This window comes from Ambystoma mexicanum, chromosome 11 (genome assembly GCF_040938575.1).
Source record: "Ambystoma mexicanum isolate Mex_15411 chromosome 11, UKY_AmexF1_1, whole genome shotgun sequence".
Classification (NCBI taxonomy): domain Eukaryota; kingdom Metazoa; phylum Chordata; class Amphibia; order Caudata; family Ambystomatidae; genus Ambystoma; species Ambystoma mexicanum.
The window spans coordinates 1,407,501,067-1,407,529,042 of NC_090934.1; the positions used below are offsets into that span (position 1 = coordinate 1,407,501,067).

The following is a 27,976-nucleotide window of genomic DNA, read 5'->3' on the forward strand; positions in this document are numbered from 1 at the left end:
TCTCACCCAGACCCCACCTAGAATCAACACCCCTTGTCATGTCTCAACCGGAAACATCAGACTCCGCTCTAGATTGACAAAATTATTTGAACCACCGGCCAGTTCAACTACCAATATCCGCATCAGGAGAAAAGGACTCTATTTCAAACAAGCTATTTCATTGAAAAATAGTAACCAATCTAGCCACCAGGCCCAAGACGGACATTCCCACCCACAAAAAACATAAGCTGCTTAAACCTACACCAACCGAGGAAAGTAATACTAGCACCCCACCTGCCCCGCTAACAGGGACTGCTATTCCAAACATTAAAGGGGCCTTAATAAACAGTGTTCTTAGAAGCGCATGCTACAGAGATAGCGGACTTAATTCAGACAGAAAACCTGGACTTCCTTGCCACTACTGAATCCTGGCTACATGCAGCAGCAGGCCCTAACCTTATGCTAGCAATACCAGACAACTACACCATTCTCAGAGCTGACAGAACAGAGACTCGTGGAGGAGGCATAGCCATTATAGCCAAATCGAACCTAGCGCTAAGACTAGTTGCCTCTCCTGAGATCAACTCCTGTGAATCTCACAGCCAAACATTTTATCTCTGACTCCCAAACAATCACCATTCATCTGATTTACAGACCTCCAGGCCCCATCGGCACCTTCGAGGAGGACATTTCCACTATCCTATCCGAAAACCTAAAAAATACTCTTGCTCAGGAATCTTAACCTGGGCTTTAGCGACCCTAAAGACCAGCAGGCAGCAATAATTGTAAATGTCCTCACTGAACTTGGCCTCGCTGAAAGAGTGATACTACCTACCCATGACAAAGGTAGAACACTCGACTGGGTGTCAGACTATAACTGCAACACCAACACCTCAGCTATGGACCGACCACCATCTCGTAGCATTTACCCTAGATGCAAAAATCTTTTCTCCCAAAAACAACCCAATTGCTCCTCCTACCCTCACGAGGAATAAAAAGAATATAACCGTAGAAAAGCACCTACCACTAATATTACGCACCCTCAATTCATTACCAGATACTTCTGATCCCACTGTCCTAGTCAATGGATACAATAAAACCATGACGAAAGCATTGGACACCATTGCCCTTCTAAAAATGAGAAAAAGCAAACCAAGAGCACATCTGAACTCTTGGTTCACCCCTCATCTCAAAACGAAAAAGTTAAGTTACGTGGAGGCACATACCCTCCGACATAAACCGAGCCAACTTAATATATCTACCCTTTACAAAAATGAAATACTCCGCACTAAGCAGGAAACGTACAACAATAGAATCCTGCAAGCCAACTCAAGAACAATGGAACTTTTTGTTATCGTAAAAGAACTTTAAAACCCAATTCCTGTGCCTGACAACAGTATTAAGGATAAAATGTGGTGCTCTGACATACAGAAGGCCCTGGCACACAAAATCAACACCCTACAGGATAAAATTGGCAACAAAAAACTAAATATACCTAATATTTCCACACAAGCTAGTACCACATACCTGCACAACTCTTCAGTTTTATCCAAATACAGGACTACCTAGAGCATAACCAGTTATTAGGATTGCAGCAATCAGGATTTAGGCCCCAACATGGTACAGAGACAGCGTTGATCGACCTCAAGGCACAGATTGACGAGCTGAGAGACAAAGGGAAATCAGCCTTACTACTCCTTCTTGATCTCTCAGCAGCATTCAATTTGGTGGACCAAAAGGTCCTCTGCAACCAACTTGATCCAGTGGCACATTTCTCGCAGAAAGCCATAGTCTGGATCCTATCCTTTCTAAGCAACATGACCATGAGAGTCTTCTCGCCTTCAGCAGCAGCAGACCCCATCCCTAATACTTGTGGAGTACCTCAGGGCTCATGTGTTTCACCCACTATGTATAATATATTCACCAAGCCCCTTTTTGATGATCTGGATTATCTTGGTATCACCTACACTTACTACGCAGATGATACCCAGATTCTCATACCACTTACCGGGGATTATGATTATGATTTGGTCTTGGTAAAAAGAATATACCTCATCTTCCAGGCATGGATGGCAGTCCATGGTCTATGCCTGAATGATGACAAAACTTTACTCCTCATCCTGGGTACTACGCCGAATCTAAACAAACTTGGTCACAAACACACCTCCTTTAACATTGATGGTAACACCATCAAGGTCGCCAAAGAGGTAAAAACCCTAGATTTTTACCTGGATTCCAGTCTGACCTTTGCCACATAGGTTAATTCCATGGCCTCGGCCATGGCTTATACTTTTAAATTGATTAGAGCGGGCAAACCTTTCTTATCAAAAAATGTCTGCACTACCCTTGCTAGAGCCCTCATCCTGTCCAAATTGGACTACTGTAACGCACTAAATCTAGGCGTCAACAAAACACATCACAAAAATCCAGACTCAACAGAACAACGCTCTTAGAGCAGCATTGGGCATGGCCAGGAAAGAGCACATCTCTGAAGTAAGAAGATAGAATAACTGGCTATCCACCAGTGACAAAATCCTGATGAAAACTGCCTCACTTACTCACAAGTGCCTAAATAACGCTGCACCCAGCTATCTTATAGACAGAAACAAAAGAAAATCATCTATCAGACCCACCAGAGTTGCTAATACCAACTGCCTGTTGGTACCTAGGTTTAAACCTACGAAAGCTGGAGGCAGCAGCTTCCCTGTCAAAGCTGTGCAGCTTTGGAATTCCCTACCTCCTACCCTGAGGGTGGACCAACCACATTCTCGCTTCAGATATAACATTATCAACTGGTTCAAAGAAAAATGACCACTAAATATACACCAGCTACTGCCAGACTATCCTTACTCAGCGCACTGTAAATAGACAATTCACAATAAACTGTATTATACTTTTATCGTGTTGTACTCCTTTTCCCATGTAATGCCGCCAACCTGCTTAACATGTGTATATACCTGCTATGTAATCAAATCTTAATTGCATTATATCCGTGTATCGTTTGTAACATGTAACCATAAGCTGAAAATATCCTTGTACCCTGCACCCTGATATCCTCGGGTCTGGCGCGCATTATAAATAAAGAAACAAACAAACAAATCAAACTAAGGCTAAGGCCATATGCAGGATCTCGGCATGAGCACCTGCCCCGCCTGAGTCAGGCGGGCCTCAGAGGATACCCAGGTCTAACAGGATGATAACACCCCAGGTCCATCAGACCCCTCAAAGTCGAGGTACTCCCTGGAATGGAATAAGCCTGAAAAAAAGAAATGAACCACGCTGGGCTATAGCGAGGCTATGCTTCAAATTACTTCCTTTAAACTCACCGGCTGTCACTTGGAAGAATCGGGACCCAAGACTCAATAGATGCTGCCCTTTCTGCCCAAGCAACGATGAAACAAGCTTACATTTTATATTTGTATGTCCTAAATATGCTTACCTTGGTTCCAATTTTGAAATGTTTTAATGTTAGGAAATACAATCCTGCTTTTACCTCTTAACGTGTAATGAACCCTGGGCTTCGTCAACTGTAACTACTTTCATATGAAATGCTTTGAGTCATCGTACTCGCGTTACTACCATGATGTACTTGTGATGACTGAGATTGATTCTGGTGACCCCTCTGTTTTTATTTCACTTGTTTTAGCAACTGTATTTTGCATTTGTTTACTTTAATGAATTGCACTGGATAATTCGAATAAAGTTGATGCATACATGCACCACTTATTTGGTGAGCTTTGGTCTTCGTGTTGGCAAACGTTCAGGTGGCCAGAGGAGAAGATCCCCCCCCCTCTTTAGCACCGGAGCTGGGTTTTAAGCACTGTCGGTGGCTGAGTGTCACTGCTGATGCACATGTCTGACCAACTACCTTCATGGATCCAACATGCGCCTTTGACTTTCATAACAGAGACCTACTGTGGGAAAGCTTAGAGAAAATGGGAAAAACTAAGGCTATAAACCCTGTCCTGAGGGAACTACACACATAGAAACCATTGTCTAATATATGGCAAGGAAGGTTAATTGGCTGACAATTAAAATAGAGAAGGGTGTGCACCAAAGATGTGTCCTTGATCCCTTCCTCTTTGAATTGTATATACAAATTCCCTGGTGAATATTTTAGGAGGAGTAACCCTGGACATTCCTTGTTTTGAAGCCCTAAGTATTCCAATATTGATGTATGATGTTTCCATACGGATAGCAACAACAGCTAATGCTTTGCAAAACTACGTGGATATCTACTACATATGACAGGTCTCGGTCAATAATAATACATCAAAAAGTGTTTTAATCTAAAATAATGAACCCACGTCCCAGTGCTATTTCATCTACACTACAATCATTTGAGGTTTAGGATAACTTGGGTTTATGCTTTAACTACAAAGGGAACATGGGACGTGCTTTTAACTAATTTATTTATTGAGATGGCCCAAACAAATGGTGGCATTTATTGTCTCTGTGAGAATAACGTCACTGCAGGTACAGATGCAGGTAAGTGTGGTTTATTCGTACAAATGGACCCCTCCAGGTCAGCTCTGCCTGCTCCCTCTCCTCTTCCTCTCTACCCCCTTCCCCTCAAGCTTTTGGGTTCCAAATCGACGTCAGCTTGGAACTTGTCATCACATTCTATCAGATACCACACAGCTTTCCCCTTAATGGAAATACAATCAACAATATGAGTTGGGAATCAACATGCAGAGGTTAAACATGCAAAGGGGGCCTACTTAACATGTGAAACTTACAGCAATGTGACCTCATACAAATAATAACTCAAACATCACACATCACCCACGCTAATGTAAACAGGAACGGTAACCAGATGAAAAATAATTTGGCTATAATCGAGCACACTGCATATTATTCACATTCATGATATCATGCATGACCATCCTTACTTCTCAACGTAATCCCTAAATCTTATTGGAGTTTCCCTGATTCGCCCATGTCTCATCGTTCTCATTTCATTTGTCTCTCTCATGCTCATGATGATCATAATTCACTCCATCCTCACTCTCCTCGTGAAAATCGACATATAAAAGTGGTCCCTTCTCTCTACCCCAACTCTTCCCTCTACACTTATTTCCACTGACAACCTTATCCATATGGATCCATCTTCTAACCTCCCTGCATTGAGCAAATCGTCCATAACTCTGAAATATTTGCCCTTTACTTCATTACATGCATACCTTTTTTAATCCTCACCCACGCCCCTGGATATGTGATCTTATTACATTTTTCATCTAGGCTTGAAGCAACAACTCCCTCTCTACTTCCTCCTTTGGAGCAGTTTGTTGACCCAACTACAACTTGAGTCTGGTGTTAACTTCTCTTCCTCGCATCAATAGAAATGGTGATCGCACTAACTCCATTCAATGCCACCATAGTATTGCACAACTTTGTCAATGCCTCTCATATTCATACTATTGCTCACTGTTTGTTCAACTGCTCCAATTAGATCTCTGTTAATTCACTGAACAAGTCTGTTGGATTGTGGGTGCTAAAACAACGTAAACTTCCACTTCATTCCTCTCTTGTTGCACTCATAAATCAAGAACCATTGTCACCATCTCCGAGTGATACCCTTCTTCTTTAAATACGTGCTCCATGAAACCTATAATCTCATTACTATACGCTTGTCTCACCAACTTGACCTCCGGCCACTTTGAAATATAATCAATCATCACAACCAAAAATGTTCTTGCGTCCCAGATCATGGTATGGTCCCAATATGCCTGTCCCTAATTGTACTCGTGCACCTCCTGGTGGTGCAATAAGCATACGTTCGTACTTCGGCCATTTTATACTCTTATCAGAGCTTTGACATGGCCAACACTCCCTTACCTTCCTCTCCGCCATCACATTAATACCAGGTCACCAATAATGTTCTTGTAACTTAACATTTCGTGCCAGTAATGGCTGGATGACCCTCATGAGCTTATGAATGTGTCTATCCTGAACACTCTCTGGAGCTACTAATATCCGTCCTCTCAAGATCATGACGCTCTATGACACTCTCCACTCTATGTCACATTCTACTTATTTTTTTAACAAGTTACTGATTGGTTGGCTTTTGTCTTCAAAATCATGTATGAACTAGTTGTAAAACTCCACCATCCACAAAAATACGCGTACTTCATCCTTATTTGTCAGAACAGGTGCCTCCTTGGGTGATTTCATGATGTCCTCGCGTGGCTTGTATCCCTAACGGCTAATCACATGGACAAGATTATCTGCCTCTTTTGCCCTGAACTTGCATTTGCTGACTTCTATGGTCAGAACTTTACTCCTCAACTTAATTAACACTTCATGCAACCGCATATCATGCTCAATTGCATCTCTCCCATTTATCAAGATATCGTCCTGGTAGACTAAGGTATCTGGAATTCCCTTCAGCATGTGACTCATGACTCTTTGGAAGACTGCTGCTGCAGACGCTAGTCCAAATGACATTCTGCGATATCGGAACAATAGAAAAGGAACAAGAAATTATGTAACGGCCCCACTATCCTCTATTAGCGGTATTTGGCGTTATGCAAAAGAAAGATCCAGAAACGAAAACAATTTAGCCTTGTTGAACTATCCACTATAATATTCTACTTCAGATCACTCAATCTTTCCATTCCTTTTCTTCGCAACTACAATTGGGCTGATCCATTCTACTGATTCAATGTGTTCTATTATCTCCTCTTGCACCATACCCCGTAATTCTTTCTCCACATCATCTTTAATAGATATTGGAATATCATGTAATCTGTGACTACTTGGCTCTGCACCACTCTTCCGTATTACTGTATGCACATATACTCTCAAACGACCAATTTGGTTCATAAATACTTCACAAAACTGTTCCTCTAAACATGACAGGTTCATCTGACCTCGGGTCTAGGTTAATTCCCAAAGCAGCCTAGTCTCGGAAACCCATAACTTCCCCTGCTTTCTTTGCCGTGTACATTCTTGCCACAACCATCCTGCCCTTGTACTGCACCACTGCTTGCAACATTCCATCATATTAATTCTTGATCCTTCAAAAACTACACAGTCTTTGATGTCTGACTTCTGTAGGATCACCTTCAGCCCTTTTTCCTGCAACATCCTCTCCATTATGATTGAGAACAGTGGGCAACTATCCACCAATAACTGGAAGGCCATCAATACATACACAACTGGGACACCTCATAGTTAAATAATCTTTCGTGGCATTCAGCACCCTTAACACTCATCAGAACGATTTTCTCCTTAGTTTTGTACACATGCTACTCGCCTTTTCTTCCAGCACATGGCTGCAAAATATCCCTTCATTCTAGTTTCTACGATTTATTGCCAGCCACATTGGAGTTTGCGAAATGTCCCAGTTTTCTACAATGAAAACATTTTTTTCTACATATTCTGCAGGCATTGCATATCTTCTCTTCTCCCCTTTGATTGCATTTTGCTTCAAACTGATCTTCTCGGTGACCCCCGTTTTATTCTTCAACTCCAACAAGCTAACTTGACCAATTTCATTTGTCCCGGCAGCTCCTGTATTGTCGCCCTTTTCCTTTCCTTGATGGTTTGAGCATAGTTGCGTGTGTTGTACTTTCTTTGATATGACTATAGCATCCTCCATTGTGGGATTCCCACACATCCACAACCTCTCCTGCGTGACTGAATTATTAGTGTGGATTATGATCTGGTTCTTGACGAGTTCATCAGAATCCATCCTCACATTTAATCACACGAAACTGCTAGGTTCCGCAAGGCACTTGCATACTCACTCTTCCACCGTTTTATGTTGTTCCCGCTTCCTGCTATAAAAGTTAAATCTATGAATGGCTATGTACGTTTTCAGAGTAGAATTGTCAGTTGCTTAAGTGCATTCTCATATACATTCATGTCTCCTACACCTTGATCCTCTGCAATTGGGGGCATTTCGCTATACTGCTGCCCTTCTGGGCCCAAAGCACCCAACAATACAGATGTCTTATTGTCAGGACGGAGGTCTTCATGTTCCACTGCATTCAATTAATTAAAACAATATTGTTTCCAATCATTCCATGGTATTGTCATTACCCCAGGATTGGGTAGGGAAACCTCTGAAGGGTGCTCTGTGAGAGGCAGTCTGCCAGTTTTTCACTGTTGGTGTTTTTTATGTAATGTTTGCAGCAACTACATTAATTTCGAATATATATTGCTGGAGCACTACTCCTCCAAGAGGACCACCATGTTTCCAATGTTATTTATGCTGGTTTTTCTCAAAATGGCCACCAAGTTACACACACACAGAGGTGCTTTCCTCTACGGGTTAAGCTTCCATGCGGCCTTCAATTGCACAATACTCTGTGGTGCGTTCACTCGTGCTCGCCTTCTCTTCTCTCTTTGCCCAGGGGAGTTAATTGTTATGCAGGCACACTGGTACATAGGCTGGCTCCAATGGCACCACAGATGTTCGTCTACATCGAGTCAATTCCCGGAATCACATGCTCACAGATTGCCGCGGGGTCCCTCATCAGGTTTGTCGCTCGTCTCCAAGGATACCTGCCCATAGTGCCATTACAAGGTATTCCTTACCATCTTGCCTCACTATATTATATTTGCATTGCTGTTGCACATTTTGTACCTGCGACTATGACCATTAGAAACAATAATTTAGCTCAACATAAGCCTTACAGTGCCAAAGTGGATGCAATATCTTTAGGAATGTAACATGTGTATTTTAAATAATTACTTTCATGCAACTGTTGCATTTCCAAATTAAGATCTGAATAAATCATAGTAGAGCCAAAAACAAAAAAAAACTTTGCGAGGCTAAAAAGGTAATTTATTTGCAAGCTTTTGTGATCGTCTGATCACTTCTTAAGCCAGATATGAAATTAATCTGTCAACAAAACAAGACATTTTTTAATGTCCCTTCTGGAATTCGTGATCCGTTCATATCTGTTTTCCGAATTTATAGTTTTCCACAAATAGGTCTACACTGAAATGTTTGACCCTTGTCTTGCAGTCTGAAAGCGCACACTGAACTATTTTGGTGGCAGAAGAAAGAAAGAGGGCCGGTTCGGCTGCTCTCAGGAAGGAAGTCATGAAGGGACGGGGTAGTGTCAGTCATATTTAGTGCATTCCTGTTGAAGACTGGTAGGCCAGAGGAACAGCCGTTGTATGTCCATTTCAACCGAGTCCACTGCCTTCAATGCCCTTCTAGGTTGAAGCTAAGTATAGGAGGCACAGTAAGTTACATGTTGGACCATTGTATTTCTGAGGCCAACAACGCAATTTTCACCATTTCTAGTCACTGTCTCGAAGAAGGTGGTCAGGTTGGGAAAGAGTGAGCCATTTGCAGGCTGATCCCTTTGGGAGATTATTGGTGGCACACGCATCCACATATAGGGCGTGTACTGCTCCCCCTTCCCATAAGGAAGGGGGACAGTCAGTAAAATGTTAAAGGCTAGAGTGACAAGGCTGGGGTCAGACACCATACAGAAATCATGTTTCTTGAAAAAAGCAGAGACATGGGATGGGGGCGCTCACTACTCTTTGGGAAGCTTGTGGGGCTTTTTTGAATGGCTGATAGAACTGAATTGGAGTGAGTACTGCAATGAACCATTGCCCCAAGGGCCAATGGAGTTGGTGATTTGTCAGTCAACTGCCGGTGAAGGGGCCTTGGAGCAACTGATAGGAAGTCTAAGGTTTCAATGTTGTGGCCCGTGAATCTCTATGGGTGGAAAGAGTGAGTATTAATTTGGATAATGTTTCATTAAGATGCAAGGTCTGCTCAAGTCACCTGATGTATTGAAAAATTGCATCCGATTGTATTCATAGATCCTCCTTACTTTCCCTTCTTGGATCAAGGGATCAACATATTTTAGGCAGATGCACTGCACGCAAGCGCACACACATCCACACACCCACCCACCCACACACACACACACACCTTCCAATCCTCTACAAATGACTCCGAGAATCGCTTTTAAACAGCACAACTAAGAAGCATGACACATTGAGACTGGGAGTGTGAAATACTGCAGCAACACACGACAGTGTGACAGCCATGAAAAGGGACACTCCTCAACAAGACTTCATTGTCAACTTCTCAAACTACACCCCAACAAAGGCAGAACATTCAGTACTACCCCAGTGACACAGTCTGCCATTCTAAATCTATTTACACAATAAAAATGTACAGGAATCACAAAGCTTTCGTCTGGCTATTCTAATTGAAGTCATTATTTCATGACAAACCAGACATCCAGGCAAGGAATGGAATGGTTAACAACTGGGACAGAAACAAAGACGTGTAAAATTACTTCTTGACTCTGGAAACTGGATGAAACTCGAAACTGGACAGATACATTAAAGTTTTCAGACATCCAACATACTGAACAAACACATTTTTTAAAAAAAGGTAGCAGGCGCCCCTCTCCAGAAAGAACACTGCATGATAACATGTTCTGTAGTTTTGTCCCCACTTTGAGAGTTCACAGCCATCTGCTTTTTGCTCACTGTACCTTTCACAGATGGGAAATATCCATTTACATATCAGTCTTTGTCCCACCCACATGGGCAGTCCAGCACCAAAATGCTATGGCAATTCCCTTCTGAACAAGAGTACCAACAGCAACCCCATTGAGCAGTCCTATAAACAGCACCTACAGAAAGGAGAGATAAAAGTCGCTGAGCAGAAACCAAAGTGTTACAAAGTGTTACAATTAACATTTCATCACATGCAGGAACCACACTAGCAAGATTCTGAAAAGGCTACACAAAGGTGCATGAAAACGCAAATGATATACACGCATACTTGTATACACACACACATACACACACTCTCTCTCTCTCTCTCTCTCCACTTTCCTTGACTCCGGTCCCCGAGGACTCTCGACCTACAGCGCATGGAGCCCATACCAATGGTGAAAGGCGCTATACAAATGCCCACTAACGAAACATAATAAAAGAGAACTTTAGGAATGATAACAGAGCACATTCAGCAGAATGGATAGTTCAGTGGCAGCGCGTTCATCCAAGCAAGACAACACAGAGTTGCGAATCCCGGTCCTGCGCTTAGAGACTGGTCTCCAATATTGAGTGTGCTATAAAAATAATTATTCATTCAGTGCCCGATAAACGACAACAGTACCTGGCACATTCTACATGCCACCAAACATGTGTGAAACACCACCACACCCTGCACATCCCAATGTTCTCTGGATCAGGCAGTATCACTACATATTATCCCCACCAAAAATATCGCCGTATATATGGTCGTCTGGAACGGCCATAGGCGTTATTTTTGGGGGGGATAATTTTGGGGGTTTTTGGGAACAGGGATTGCAGGGGTGTCCCCCGCTCCTTTAAAAATAATGCAGGGGTTGCGGGGGTGTCCCCCACAGGTTCCATGCCTTAATATTGCTGCAATAATATGACAATATTTTTGTATGCCGATATTTTTGCAGGGATATTAACACATGGAACCGATCAGGCATACTCACTGGGAATCCCTTCTTGAAGCCCTCCATAAAAGATTTCTAGCTACATCCAGGACAACACTCATACTGAACAGACTTGATGTTACAGACCCCTTCCCAAGGAGCACATTACTAGTAACCTTGGGTCGGGAGTGACTCTAAACTAGCATTCCCCCACATCCATGGCACAGAGGTTTGCAGACACTATGCCAAGGGCACAGAATTGATCTTTGGTATGGATATTCATCTCCAAATGATGGGGACAGCCTTGGGTACTCGATTGGCGCTGAAGTAAGCCAATCTAGTCATAGCAAGACTGGAGAGTGATTTACTTGCAGACTGTGATGGCAGACCATTGAGAATTTGTTATATTGTCTGCAGATATTCACAGACCTTCATGTCCCAGACTAGGGCTTCCTGAATAGCTGATGAGCCATAACATTTTGAAATAGCCATAGTAGATCCTTTGATCCAATGCAGGACCTGCAGATATGGTGTGTAAAAATGAGGTGGAGAAATAAAAATGGGCATGTTTCCAACCTAGGGTAGGTAAGGATATGCCAGGGGAGTTTCGGTCTCCATATCCGGTTAGGATGCTGTCCAAATCTGCAGATACTGGGGCAATAAAGTGCAACACAAAACTCTCGATACAACACACACTCATCACACATTCCAATAAAACCACTTCAGGGGCAAAGTGACCACTAGGCCATTCCTGGGGCATCACACACACATACTTTGTGCACAGCGCATATCAACACAAATAATGTGCACTACAAAAAATGCTGTTAAAAGGAAGGTTATGGTCAAGTTTTATATGTAAAAATTAGGCTTTTTACAGGTTATGTACAGCGCATAAACATAAAAAACCTTCAGCTCTAATATCCTCTGAAATTCGGTGAACAAAGCTTTAGTTGAAGGGATGTCACTTCATCTTACGTTTCAGAAACCAAGGAAATTCATGTTTTTGTTGGAGATGCTGTGGTTGCAGAGCAAAAATCTACAAGCCATTCAAATTAAGCAGTTATACAGAAAGCTGCCTAACAATTGCTTGAGCATCCACCATGCACTGCTCATACCAGAAACCCATGACATCAGCAATTTCATCATATGGACATGGTGACAGAAAGAATACTATGAAAGAGATGCTTCACTGCAACCATAATGTCCCCTTAAATAAGGCTTTTTCAGTGTATCTATAGATACAGCTCTACATATACATATAAATGTACACCTTGCTGGATTCCGCCTCACATTTACTTATTCCTTAAGTGAAATATGCACCAATTGGCTTTGACTTACAAAAGCAGTTTGATGTTTTCAATTTAAGAGAACCGGAGTACACAATCTTGGAATGTACGAGTTTAGTATCCCAAATCTCTTGTCTGTGGCAATCATTTAAAAAACACATACTAACAACGTGTTATTGCTATGTTTTAAATAATTGGTAAATATTGGTAGTGTTGGAAATCAGACAGTGGGAAACCCAAAACTGAAGGTATTTCCATGCACCCAGTCCAATGGCAAAACAAATAAACCAAGTGCAACCAGCTGAAGAACTTGTATACATTTTTATTTAAGAAAAAACTAGTTTGAAGAGTGGAGATAAGAGGTTCCCTTCTGCATTGCAGTAGTAGGTAAGCAGTGTATTCGCCTGTGTGGTTTGGTTTTACTCTAGTTACCGTTTGGCTGTTTCGTAAATATAGCGGGTGCATTTTATAGTAACACAGTTTAACATCACGCAAAGATGCTCATGCTGCCCTACAGTCTTTCTTCCGGCTCAAGCAAATCATGCTTAATGACAGCACTGCACCCTAGCTGCGTGAATTGGAGGTAACATTCTGCATATTTTTTACAAGTCTCTTAGTAGTGGTGCCTGGGTTGTGTACTAGGGCCGCCAATATTGACAGTGATGAGTAGTGATACACGGGCATAAAGTGATCCGCATAGGATCAATTCATTGGTCCAACAAGAAACCTGCGCATAACCACGTCTCGGACCCTAGGAATCGAGGCATTTGGATTACACTGGACAGTGGTCCTATGGCGTTACAATTAAGGAAGGCAAATTGCACCCATCGCTGTGAACACTAGAACAGAACAAAGGGCAGTGCTAATTAATCACCGTCCGATATTCTTATTACAAAAAGCTTTAATGAGCCATCCACTTCCTCAGTACGTTATAGAGTGCATTACAACTCTCCAAGTAAAGTACTGCCATGTCATCTCTCAAGTGTGCGTATCTCCAAACATTAGGAGTGGGGACTACGTGTAGCTTTTAATGTGCTTGGGCTGCGTCTTGGAGGACAACTCGTCAGTCATAATCCAGTTTTTGCATTTTGACTTGGCTTTACAACCTTTAGACTAGCAGTTGGACAAGGTTCTGTAAACCACGCAAGTCTCTGGAGGGCACACGTGACAAAGCGCACTTCAAAAAATACCATTGAGACTGGGTTAGCTAGTGTAAAATAAATGACCACCAGAAAACCTTGTGTCATCGAGTCCTATTGTTTTCCCATGCATAGAATATTTGATTGCTGCTAAATGCCAATAGTCCGCTGATGTGGGGCACTTTTAGCTTTCGCTATAGTAGCAGTCTTCCTTCTCAGAGTGTCCTGAATCATTGGCAGTGCAGGTGAAGTAACTAACTCTCCCAAGACTGGTGAAGAATCCATGTCTCATTTCAAACCTGTAACCTGCTGTAAAGTCAGCTTCTGGCTTGCTGCAGCTGTTCCATTGGATGTATTTCTCCCCAGCAGATGGTAATGTAGATGGCATGAATTGGGCAATAAAAAAAACAGTTGCAATTTAAAAATAGTTTCCAGACAGACTTCAAAATTGATACATTGGGGATAAAAAAGTATTCTTGCTAGAAAACAATCGGACACGTCTTTCCTGCATCACTTGGCAATTTTGAGATTGTGTTTATTTACTTTAGCTGAATTCCCAAATCTGTTGGTTCCGTTTATTGTGATACGAAGATAAAGTTTCCCGTTTACAACCTCAATGCCTGCTGCCATGGAAACTGGTAAAGATGCCAACGTTCTCGGTTATGAACTTTGGGATTGAGAGCAGAAGCAAGGAGGAAAATCCATGGGTCAACCTTTGATGCATGAAGTAAAATGACTGCAACAAACAATGCACAGACGAACAGGAAGAAACTGCATCTTGCGAGACGGTGGCTTGCGTGGTGGATTGGCAGCATGTAGAATGGTGTGGAGGGGTGGCGTTCCAGCCTTGCACAGACATGGCCTGAGCAAAGCAATTGCTGGGCCCAGTGGCTAGCAGCCAGGAGAATGGAGCAAGGAGTGCAGCTCTAATGTCTGGAGAGCTCTGCCAGGGTGCCCAGAAGATTGCGTTGCGTACGCTCTGGCGTTGGGGCAGACCCTTCAGCCAGCAGAGGTATCAACTTGTGGCTTGGCCTAGCCAGAGCAAATCAAGGCTGCAAAAGTGCTGCGACATTCTCCCAAAACCAGAGTGACACGTGGACACCGTGTGATGATGGTGAAACTAGCAGTGACTCATAATGGCCACAAACTACAATCCATTTGATAGCCTGGTGCAAGGGTTTGTGACTTGGAGCGGGGAATGCCGTAACGTAGTCTATAATCTTTATAAACCCGCCCCCTGAGCATCCTTTAGGTGGAGTTGCTGATATAGATAGGAAGCGCGTCAGGACAGGTTAGCGACCAGGACTACCCTCATGCCAGTAAAACCCTCTTGTATGGGCTATGGCGACAGCAAATGATTGCGGTGGGAGACTGGGGATTTACCTTCTGTTCTGGGGCAGGTCACTGCAGACACTGGGGCATCCGATGGCATCTCCTTTGCTTTGACTCCACCCCCGACAATCAGTTTTGTTTTCTTTCTTACCGCTATGATTGACATTTTGTATTACTGGTTTCTAGCTATGCTACTGTCATTTACCGTCTTAAAGTGCATAGTTTTACAACAATACAAGTCGTACACATCTTTTGGATGATACATACATGTCCATAAAAGCGCAACACAACAAACCACAATATAAAATTGAAAGTTAAAATCTATTAAAACCAGACAGAAAAATCCATTTCAAGCGCAACACAATCTTAAAATATGAGACCCCTCATGGAGCACCTCCAAATCGTGCCGGATCTGAAAAATACTAATGCATCAAATGAAGACAATATGTTAAGGAGCTCAGTAACACGTGTGCACTCATTCCAACATCCGGACTACATGCACTGCAAATATTCAGACTGGACTCCCAATGGCAGAAGATCAAATCGGAAGCGTAAATAAAGCGCAGGCTTGAGGACACACAATCTGTTGCAGACACGCTTCACAGCTCCAGGACGATTGTATACAGACGTAGCTTACAGCCTTGAGTCCCATATTAGCATTAGACAGAAGGTGCACCAAGTACCAAGTCTCAGGTCTCGACAACTTTCTTCCAGCTCTTGGACATCTCTGTCACTGTCCACAAGAAATGCTAACTATTCTATGATGACAGATATTCAATCTGGTGATAGGCTTCCATTATTGGTGGGAGCGTGGTGCACGGACCAGGGGATGCACCTCAAAAGGACAGGGCATGCTTCGTAGTGCATGAGTGCAATACACCTAAAGGAAGGTAAGTAAGTGCCAGGTTTTCAGGTCTCCGAAGGTGCCTTAACATCAATGTGAAAATTAGTTGCCCCTGATCCAGTGGAGCAGGTTACTCCATGACCATTATTTATGCATTTGGATTTTTAAAGTGGTTACATCAAAGTGCACTACAGAGAGCGGTAACAAGGGGGCATGAACTAACATGGAAATTTAGGCAGAGAGGCGTTTTTGAGGATCAAAACAAAGTTAATATCCTTGTAAAACCTTTATCAAATATCACAAATGACGCATTGAAATGGACTAGTATTGGAATCACTTGGTCGAGCTTTGTGAATGTTCACTATGTACAATGGTCAAGCCTCACTTATTGGCTTTGCCATAGGTTGACAAAGCTCATAAAAGATTGTTAAATTACAGGTGTGCGTTTGTATACTTGTTTTTAATTAATGTACAAAACAACCCAAGCACATAATGGCAGTCATCTCACTTTATTTATACTGTTTGTATGTCGATACCACTTGGACACATTTTGATTTTTGTAAGTAAGTTTTGCAGGTTTGTAAGTAAGTAAATGCAGTTAGTACTAACTATTTATGGAATACTGGTAATTCTTGATCGCATTTACAATCACACACACACCAAAAAAAAAACAGTCGCCATACTTTCTTCAATAGACCCTACATACAATGTTATATTACTTTTAATACCCCCCCCACGCCCCAGTACTGTTTGCCCTGCGTTTATACACGGCACGCCTGAACCAAAGCCCAGAAACAAACAAACGACCTCTGTTAAGACGAAAAAAGTCTTTGGACTTGCATGTGAAAATACTATGTGTGTAACTTCTTGGGGTCTTAAAAGAAATAACCAAGTAATTATATGTTATTTTGGTGAAAAACATCCTAAACATGGAAGAAACCTCTTAATTAGGCAGTGCATAGCCTGTGAATACTTTATGCAAACAACAGTAAAGAAGACTACTTCAACAGATACTATAAAAAACAAAGTAGAAACACGATCAGTCACCTAAGATCATCTGCAGGTAACCGCGAAAAATATGTCACATCGGAACACCATAAACACAATTTCAATACTACTTACAAGATATAGAAACCTAAACAAAGGCACTATATGGTTGTGGAAGGAAACACTGTAGCGCCTTCTAGTATCCAATCCAAATGTGCAATGTCAAGACTTATGCAAAATGCTCAAGCCAATGAACACTGCTTTAGCAGTCTGCCATGGACAGTAGAGCCCCGAAATACATGTGTTTTTGCACAGCGTACACTGCCCCCAGTTAGGCCTCAAAAGGTATTCATGCTTGCTACCTTTCTCTCCTCCATCAGATCTACACCTGTAACAAAGACTTAATAAAGAAGCATTCCTTTGCTACTTACCTGGTCTGGAGTAGTTCCAGCATCATCATACCTTTAGAAAAGGAGAATACTTCAACTGGGGACGAGTTGGTGGAAAGTAACCCAAGTTTAAGTCCAAAGGTGGAGAGGGCCATGCAGAAACAGTCCTGGATACATGAAGAAAGTCTAGTCATTACCAGAGAGGTGCTGTGGTCCAGCGAAGTTCTGTGGTGCCAGTATTGGGACCTAAGGATGGAGTAAGAAGGAGGCCACTGGCGAGTTGGTCCCTGCTGACATGGTAGCAGGGAGGACAAAGGCCTCTCTACTTTGCAGATGAAGAGCACTGCATTGCTGAGCTGATGCATCCTGGGATGTGTGGTCCCCGCCAGCAGCAAGGGTTGTAAGGACACAGTCTGGAACAAATTTGGGACTTCAGGAGCAATTTGGACATTTTTGTAAGGGCCTGGATGGTGCCCATAGAGCCGTGATGGCTGCGCGCCTGGCCGTCAGCCCAGCGTTCAAGCTTTGCTGCTGCTGGAACACAGAGGCTGGCCAGGCGCTATTGTTGCTCTGCTGTGTTCGGCAAAATCAGAGGACTGGTCCTGTAAACATTCCGCGCCTGATGACGTGCTGTACAATTACGTTTTTTTTCATGTTTGGAAAATGTGAGCCTCACGGAGATTGGCAGAAGATCGCAACCGTATTGAGTACTTGGTATGATGCACCGGCATCCCGGAGAAGAGAAGTGAAGTACTGTGGGGATGCAGTGGCTGATATCCTTATTTGATGACGTTAATGAAACTTTTGTGATGTGAGTCAGTCTTCCTTGATGTACCATTTTACGGTGCTTCTATAAGGAACTGTGCAGGGATTAATTATTTGCGAACCTGTTGGTGCAGTAACAAGGATCATTTGGAGTTTTATTTCAATTTCACCTGTACTTTTGCTCTTTGGTGATGTATACTGTTGCCGCTGCAGACCAGAAGGACAATTGACAGCAGCACCATAAAAATGTCAATTTAAATCATTTTAAGTGTCATGTTCCTTGCCAGTGTGTACGTTAAACTATGTGTGGAAAGTTTCGAGAAGAAAAATATCTATATGGATACTAATCCATTTAAGGAATACATCATGCAATGGATTTGATATATAGACAATATCCTTGTGATATAGAAAGGCCAGAGGAAATGGCAGTAGACTGTTTTAGCGGGCGGAAAAAGGTGCATGGTCACCTTAAATTAATCATGACTAAAAGTCAACACTAAACTAGACTTTTTGGATATTACAATATACCATCATGAAGGGAAATTGATTCTCAAGCCCATCCAGAAAGAGACAGATAAGAACTTGCTGTTGCAATACACGAGCCTCATGTGAAACATTTAAGAGATAATCTTCCTTTTTGCCAATATCTGCAGCCTGAAAAGGAATAGCAGAACAAAAGACTCTTGAGGAAGAAACCGATACTCTGTCCAATAAACTTAAATCAAGAGGGTATCCGAAACAACTAGTGAAAAGAGCTGCAAAAAGAGCATTTAACAACGATAGAGAAGCTCTTTTAGAAACTAACATGAAAAAAGAGAACTCACAACTAATGTGCGTGACTACATTTACCAATCATAGTCTGAAAATTAAAAACATTGTTTTGTAAAGAATGGAAGATTTTTCGACAGAAGAGGGTTGAAATACCAATGTTTGCCTACAAAGAAAGTTTATACATTGGAAACAGTGAGTAAACATTTGATGAAAAAAGATGAAAATAAAGCTCCATCTCTAAATGGATTGTGGGGTATGAACCCCGTAAAGGGACATCATACCTGTAGCAAATGTGGTGTTTTTAAATTGACAAAAAATTCAGACGAAATATACATTGGTTTGGGAAAACCTTGGACGCAGTACTCCTTCACCACATGTAACTCGGAACATGTTGTGTATATGAAAAAGTGCTTGTGCGGTTGGAGATATCTTGGTAAGACCAACCATAAGATCAAAACACAAATATTCGAGCATCAGATTTGCATCAAGAACAAAATCGAGCAAGCTCCTTTGATCAAACTTACTATTGAAACACAACATGGTTGGGAAGATTTTTCATGGACAGTAGTACAAATACAAGTTGCCAATAAGAGAATAAAAGTTATTTAAGAGGGAGCAAGAACTAATTTTTCTCACTAAATGTGACACATTAGGATTGAATGCCACAAATGTATTAACTGTCCGTTTGTTTAAAAAAAGTAGTTGAACCTTTATGTGATTTGCTGAGATGATACTTGGATATTATATGGTGGCGCAATGTAAACAGAGTCAACTATTATAATAGCCACAGCTAATTCACGTTATGCTGAAATGGGTGTGCGTCCAAGAATGATGCGGAATGGCAAAGATTGCCAAACTTTATAGCCACTCTCGTTCGTTGAGAGGTTTTCTTTACCCATTAGAGAATCCAGAAGAAATATCTGTGTATGGGTATAATTTGGGTCAATCTACCATCTTAACACTAAAAAGTCCCAGTGCCCTTGGTGATTGGGAAGCTCTAGTGCTTTTATGCACAATGTTTCAAAATGGCCACCACGATGGTTACATGCTTAGAGAGGGGAATAAAGAGCGTTTCCTCCTCTCATTTTGCGATCAGTGTCACGTGGCAGAACAGGTCATGTGACCCAACAGAGAGGATTACTCTCCAGCAGAAGCGACTTGCGTACCAAATAGGTCGGAAGTCAGGACACGAATGGGAACGATGAATCAGGACTGAGACAGCTTGTCTGCTGCAGTAGGCAATACCGAATATTTTTATGTTAAAAGAAAAAAAAAGAAATAAACGTTTTCATTGTGCAAAAAGCAGTAATTAGATTTAGACATTACTAAGGATTGTGGTTCCTTTTTTCTGTTATTCAATAGATTGTCTGGTGTTTTCTTTTTGGAGATTAAAACCCTAGAGTAAGGGTGCAACTTGAAAATAAAGAAAGCTTAAGGGGAGAAGAAGGATAAGAGTCAGAATCATTACCAAAATATCACAAGTCTGGTCACTCATGATTAGTTTTTTTCCAGAGAATGAATGTCTGTATAACTGTGAATTTTAAAATGCTGGTGAAGGGAACAAAAAGGACGGTTCCCTAACTCGTGGCCAATGCACTGATTGCACTGATACAGGTTTTTTTGAGCCACAGATTTGATAGGGAGCGTTCACTGTAGGACTGGAACCACACAGAAAGTGACCGAATAGAGGATCCAAGGTATCCGTGAGAAGATGCTCTACTCAAGCCAAGACCGTTCACAAGGTGAGATGGGTTTTGTGTGCCATACTTAAAATTGGAAAATGTCCTCCATTTTTTGTTTCCGTCATATGTAGCCAGGAACCGTGGGATGGAAACAGGTTTTTATAATACACTTCTTAATTTTGTGTATCATTTGTTAGGTTCTAAGGACCTTTCATGATGAGCAACTAATCAATTATAGAACTAATTGGAAAACCTGCTGAACCCTCTCCACTAGGTACATTTATTTTGCACCTACTGGGAGGTTTCGGTTGAATTCAGTCAACATATGGATAGCACAATTGGGTATTTTGTGGGTGATTTTATTACAGTGCCGGGAGAGAGTATGTGTGCCACTTCCAAAGAGAATAAGGAATCTGCCTACAGATACATGCAACAACACCTGATTAGTTTTTTTTTAATGTTTGGGGTTTTTGTCATTTAGACTAAGTAATGTGCTCCTGAGGAATGTTCAGCAATAACAGTGTGAGAACAGAAACATGCACAGCTTTTTTGGTTTAAGATTTTTCTTGGAACTGAAATGTTTACATACTACAATATATTTTTTATGTGAATTATTATTATTTTCTTATTTGTGACTTAGTCATATGCATACTGTCCAGAGTGGGACTGAGTGGTTGTGTTTTCTTGGCATTTCAAGCCAAGAGATAAATCCGTCTGTCTTGATCTGCGCTTTATTCATTGTTTGTGCATGTTTATGGTATAAACATATGTTTTGTATCAATTGTACCTTTTAAGTCTGGAAGTAGTTAATGTCCAATACATTTTATGTATTTTTGATTATTGTTTACTTTTTGATTATAACTCTTTTTTACTACACTGTCATAAATCACTGGATACTTTTTAAGGACCATGCAAGGGTTATATCGGTTATGAGGACTGGAATAAGGATTGCTAAAAATGATATGTTGTGAATGTTGCAAGTGATAGCTGCATTACTGGCACAGCTGTGTGAGAGTAGTCGTCTATTATGCACACATTGTTTTAATACATGAGAAGTCTATTTGCACACATTGTTTCAATGAACATTCATTATGATGCGTTTTTAAATAGTACTGTGAGGTTCAATTGCGAGTTGTGTGACAAGAATGTTGTGACGATGCATTTTATAGTGAGAATGTTGATAACTATGCATTTTAAATAATGTGATAATTGCCAGAACTATTGACAAGATGGTATAATGATGTTTTTCAAAAAAAGAAAACATTAGGTTCATCAGTTACAAGAGTGTGGCAAATGTTAATGCCTTCATTATGTATTGGATCGCTATATGAGTGCTATAACAGAACGGTCAGTGGCAAGTTGTACCATGTAATGCAAGTTTGATATTATGATTAATGAATTAATGTTGAGTGGCAATATGGCATGCAGATGAGTATGGCATGGGCAAAATAAGGTGGAACGGTTGAGTTTATAAGATGCACCTTAGTGTTGCACAGGATTTTATGCTCGATCACCATGGTTGCCTAATGTTTGAATGCATGTCTAAGAATCTCACAGTAGGTTTGCAGTTAATTATGCATGAGAAGGTTTAAGGGATACATTTATTTAATATTTAGGTGTACACAGCATTCCATTAGTAGAATCCTTTGGGTTTGGCAACCTAAGAGTTATTGAAATGTTGCAGTACCTTAATTGTTCCAGTGTTAAGGTGATTTTTGGACAGAGTAACACATCAACATCTGGATATTAGGAGTATGGCATAGTCAGTTATAGTTCCAGCTTTAAAGCGGTGTATCATTGCAGCAGTATTAGGAAGTCTGGTTATGGAAATAAGTGCACAAAAAGGAGGGTTGTTCCCATACAGACTTATTTAAACTGAATAAATCACCAGTGATGTATTTATAAGTGTTCAAGCAAACAAAAGAAGATTTATAATTACTACAGTCAAAAAAGATATTAAAGGATTTCAAGAATACAAATAGACAATCAAAACAGACAAAACAATGAAAAGTTAAATGGTTGATAACGTAGATTAAATAAAAAATGAACAAAGGTAAATACATGCAGGCATATCTGTGTTAGTTACCTGCTGGGGTTGGTTGCTTAACAGTTTACATACATTTCAGGTAGGGCACAAAGAACCCGAGTCAAATTTAATTACATTTAATGTCTTTTTTAACTGTACTAATTACAAATCTTCTTTTGTTTGCTTAAATAATGTGATGTATTGACGTTTTGCATGGCCGGGATGGTAAGTCACTGGTGATTTATTCAATCCAAATAAGTCTGTATGGGAACAATCCCCCCCTTTTTGTGCACACATTGTCTTCCAAGTTCCGATTACAGTCGTCATTTTTCCTCTGGCATTATGGTTATGGGAATAAGGCAGCACGTTAGATGTGTGTACCTGTGCAGCAGTTATAAAAAAAAGTCTGGATTTTGAGAAATCGATTAAATACTTTATTGGGTGTTAAAACCATAAAGCATACACATACTTAATAAAACACATTCAAAATCCAATTGTGGAGATAAAGGGAATTCATTTAGCATTGCCCATCAGTTCTAAGCAAATAAAATAAATTAAAAACGAGACAAAACTTTGACCTTTAAGTGGAGGAGAGCAAGCTCACAGCCTCACAATAATACTTAAAGAGAAACGTAATCTACTCAACATATTTTCAACACTGAGTAAACATGTCTTCCTCTCTCCGCCCTCTTTTCCAATATTCTCACTCTCACTATACAGGCCCTATGGACATAACGGGCTACTGGGAATACAACCTGATGCACAACAGAGTCCCTACAAAAATGTTACAGCCTTACTAGTAGAACGTACCCCAGACTCCAGAAGTAATGGTCTGAAATAATAGTCTCTCAAGTCTCTCAGCTTTCCACAGAAAAACAGGAAATGTACAGCAGTTAACGTTGCAAACTCGCAGCATAGGGGACATATGCCAGATCCCTGCAAAACCCTAAGACTCAGTAAAGCTGGCCAGAGGTAAAGTTCCCATCCTGAATCGGGCATTTAAAGATCTTTCAGATACCGGGCACATGTAGTCAAGGTAACTCAAAACCATAATCTCATTTACCCTCCAGATAATCTAAGCCCAGTTTGAGCTTTATAGCAGCCTCTATCATCCTTTCCTGTTGTCTTTCAGCAGCTGCTTTCTTAATCCTGGGTATAACAGACTTATCAATATTTTCAAGCGTTTCCCATAACGCACACTTCGTTTAATCCCATTAGTTGTACTTTAACATGTGCAACCCAGGGAATACTTGTCCCCCCTCTGCCAGACTTAACACATGTTTCAATGCATCCCAGTACTTCCCTAGACCTCCCATACTCCACAATCTTAAACCAATAAAAAACTGGCTTCAGATCCACCAAGTCCCCAATTGGGCCGATGTCCTATTCCAAATGCAGAAACGCTGCAGGCGAGTTCTGTGGCAACTGAAGATGGCCCTTCAGAAACACCTTTTCCATTCTATTAAGAGTTTGATGGCTGGCGTATTCCCAAAATTCAGCTCTGAAAGCAGAGGCTGGGATTGCCTGCCTTTGATATAATTCAAGTGCCGGAGAAATTGCACCGCTCCCATGTTTAAAAAAAAAAAAAAAAAAAAAAAAAAGAATTTGTAGCCCCAATACTTTCCCAAATGACAGCAAGGCTTTAACAACCTGCGAGGACCATCCACAGTTCTCGTTAAATCGAATTCCCAAGTAATCATAAAATAAAGTCTGTTCCAACTTAACTTTATCTACATAGATGTCTAACTTACTATACTTCAAGAACTGTGGCCTAAAAAACATGTTTTTCGTTTTTGCAGTGTTTAACTGCAATTCCAACTCTCTCACATTTATCTAAAAATATATTAACATTTTCTCTCAGACCTTGAGGGGAAGAAGATAAAATTACAATCAGCTAAAAATAAAGTAGGATACTTATCCTGGGCCAAAATGGGGCGATCCATGCTCTTCTGCACCAAAACCTTAATCTCATAAATATATATATTACAAAGTAACAGAGCAAGGACACAACCTTGTCTTTCCTCTTTCACCACATCGAAAGAAGCCATTGGATCGCGGACAAACCAAAGCGCACAGCGGCCCTATTCCAGTATACAGTCACTAATTACCAAACAACATCTGCGGAGGCTCCTCTTTCGCTCAAAATCCTTCACAAGTGTTCCCATGAGATACTGTTGAAAGCGGTCTTGAGATCCACAAACAGCATACAACCTCATCTTGAAGAGCACGGTGTACTTCTGGATCAGCAGGAATACATCGGAAACTGCTGTCGACAGGGCTCTTGTGTTTCTGGAACCTTCCACCTGAAGATCATTTATTATTGCATTCTCTTTGGCCCAAATCCGCAAATGGGATAGAACCGCTTTTGCAAATATCTTCCCCACAGTGTCTAAAAGCTAAATGGACCGACAGTTTGCTTGGTCGCCCCTGTCCCCCTTTTTATGAATGGGAGAGACGATACCCAGTCTAATTACCGTATTAAAGATTCTACACAGAATTACATCACAGACCTTTATCCGGTCGTTATATGGGTCTGAAGGAGAATTCCATCTGATCCAGATGCTTTTCCTCTCCTTGGAGACTATTCGCCCTTCAAACCTCTACTTTATTAAATGAAAGACTTTCAGCCCCATGATCATGATCTGAGCACAGCTACAGCGATACATTCCATTTTTGGCCTGCACTATTGATTTTTGAGAAATAATTATAAGAAAGTCTGGTTAAGGAAGTAAGGTAGTATGTTGGTGTACCTGCCAGCAGATAGGAGTGGAGCAGTGCACGTTCCGTGCACGTTCCACAGTAGTTTCTTTTTTAATCGGGGTGAATTGAAGGAGGTAGGAATAGCTAGCACTGATAGTGTGCCAGTCCAGCAGTTATGTGTAGGTGGAACAGTGCTAGCGATCTCTTATCTGAAAGAATAATCTAGAGATTCTCTGTGGTATAAATTGGTAGTTTTTGAGAGTTCAAGATTTGAGAAACACTGTGTGTACTGTCCTTTAGGGGCAACAGAAGAATCTGACTATAAGAACACATTTGAACTAATTTGACAGTTAACATAGGGACACTAGGAGCAGCTTACCTATTGTTCTTGTAGTTCTCTGTTTCTTTCATGCACTACTTCTTTCTATTGCCGGTTGTTTTTGTGTGATCTTAGCCGTGTCAGTATCTTTTCCATCCTTTTCCTACTTTTATGTGTTCTCCTTGTGGGGAGTGGTTGTGAGTTTGTCTTCACATGTATTGTTTTCTTTGTATTTTGTTCTGCTAATTAGTTTGGATAGGATACAGAGCGTTACAGTATGTACTGTTTCCCCTTTTTGGATAAGAGCGAGTATGTGCTTAGATGTGAGAGGGTTAATGTCAAAATGTGGCAGTACCTGGCCAAGGTTGCTAGTTTTCTTGGCGGGTTAAGTTTGTTAGGTAATATTTTATGCTATCTTGTGAGCGGCTGTGCTCAGGCGTGGCAGGGCCCAGGTCCTGGGTGGCAGTCAGCACATAAGGGTGTCATGGCAACCTTTAAAAAGTTACTATCTGTCTGAATCATACAGGCCTAGCATTTACCTCTTGCTTGTTTTAGGAAGCAGGATGCCTAATGATCTGAGTACGTATGTTTAGGAACGGTGAGCTTAGAGGCTGCATGAAATGCATTGGAATTGTATGATGCAGGTGGAATGCACTGTGTTGAGGGTTCCTGCAGTGATGCATGGCACACAGACAGAAACTAGAAGAATGCTCGTTACCTCTCTCTCTCCTACATCAGATCTACATCTGTAACAAAGACTTAATAAAGGAGCATTCCTTTGCTACTCTCCTGGTCTGGAGGGGCTCCTGCATCATCCGACTTACCTTTAGGCCAGGCGAACACTTCTCAAATCCCCTTTCAGTGTTCCTCTTATAAAGTACACGTAGTTGGCGTATGCAAAGCCCTCGGGAACTTGCAACAAGCCTGTGCTCTTATAGAGATCGCCGGTGAGAATAGTGCTCTTCTATGCTTAATGGAGGATGTGCGTTTCATTTCATTCTAGGCTTACTTTCTCACCATGTTCAAGATCTGGTTTAGGTTTTATAATTTCTCCTTTTTCTGTCGGTCTCAGTGCGTCTTCCGTACAGTCAGTATTTGGGTTCGCCAGGTTTTTTTCAACCTCCTTTGCTTCCTTTCTTTATCATTTGGTTTCTGGTCGCACCCCCCCTCGCATGATGACTTCTGATCTTCGAGTCCACTAATGTTCATTTTAATGGCAAATTAAATTCATTTTCCACTTAATTCACCTTAGAAATAACATGTTTTGAATGGGATGTGTACAGCACACACTTAACCCAGTGACCAGGTTATACTGCCCTGAAGTATTCTGGTGGCTTCTTAATGATCTGTTCTTGCACTAGTAGTGACTTGTGATCTAGATTATTCACTAGGTTTTCTCAATAGCAGAAACGTGACGTGAATTATGCTGCACAATGGCTCATCAAGAAGGTATTTTAGGAGATTAGATATATATGCAATTTAATTGTTTTAATATGCATCTGTAAGGACAATAAACCTAAAATAAGTGTTCATTAAGTATTTGGCTATGTCGCAAAGCAAAATGTAAAACAAAAGGGTAATTATGGTTGGTTACTAGGAGGAGCCTTGGCACCTGGGCAGACATACTATAGAGGCTCTATAGTGTGTTTGAAAACAAAGATCACTTTTAGGCTGGGCCTACTGCAGAAGCCCAGGCTCACAATGACACACAAACAGAATTCTCAAGTCTAGAATTACGCCAGAGCAGCATCAGAGGTATCTTGAAGCAGCAAACATTATTCCAATTCATTCACTACCAAAACATCATTTTCTAACATTGAGAAAACAGCGCATAAACTGAACAAAACAGTTTAGCCAGTGGCTGCTGCAGAAAACCTCAGGTGTCAGCTTTGGTGAAAGGCAGAGGCCCATTTCTCTGAGGACATGCTGAATGCACATCTGTATGAAACTTTTGAAAGGGAGTCAATGTGTACACTTAGAAGTAGTTGGAAGTCAAAATGGTTAAAATGACGTCTGAAGAGTATCTTTTACATAAAATGGCCGATTGCACCTACAATTTTACAGTGTGAAACTGTACTTCCTCGTCATGTCCATGATGCTACACCTTAGAAGAGAAAGTCACTTACCAAGCGGCAAAAAGGCAAGACGATTTCCAGCCATGGATAGCTCGTTCAGGCTTGGGAGCTGGCAAAGATGCCGAGGGACACACCATAGATGGTTGCGGTCGACTGTCAGGTACTGCAGCGAGTGGCATAGGTGCAGTTTCTCTGGTAATGTTATCAAGCGATTGATGGAAAGGTCAAGCGTTTGCAGCTCCTTCAGGTTCCCAATTTCTAAAATAAAAGAAAACTCAATAAA

General features: G+C 41.3%; 1 protein-coding gene across 1 annotated transcript in view; it reads right to left on the reverse strand.

Moving 5' to 3' along the window:
* LRRC28 (leucine rich repeat containing 28) overlaps positions 1 to 27,976 on the reverse strand; it is a 379,410-nt gene that overhangs the window by 143,893 nt on the left and 207,541 nt on the right. Inside the window, exon 6 of the mRNA XM_069625051.1 lies at positions 27,745 to 27,951. Within this exon, the coding sequence (XP_069481152.1) occupies positions 27,745 to 27,951 (207 nt within the window). The remainder of the gene's footprint in view (positions 1 to 27,744; positions 27,952 to 27,976) is intronic.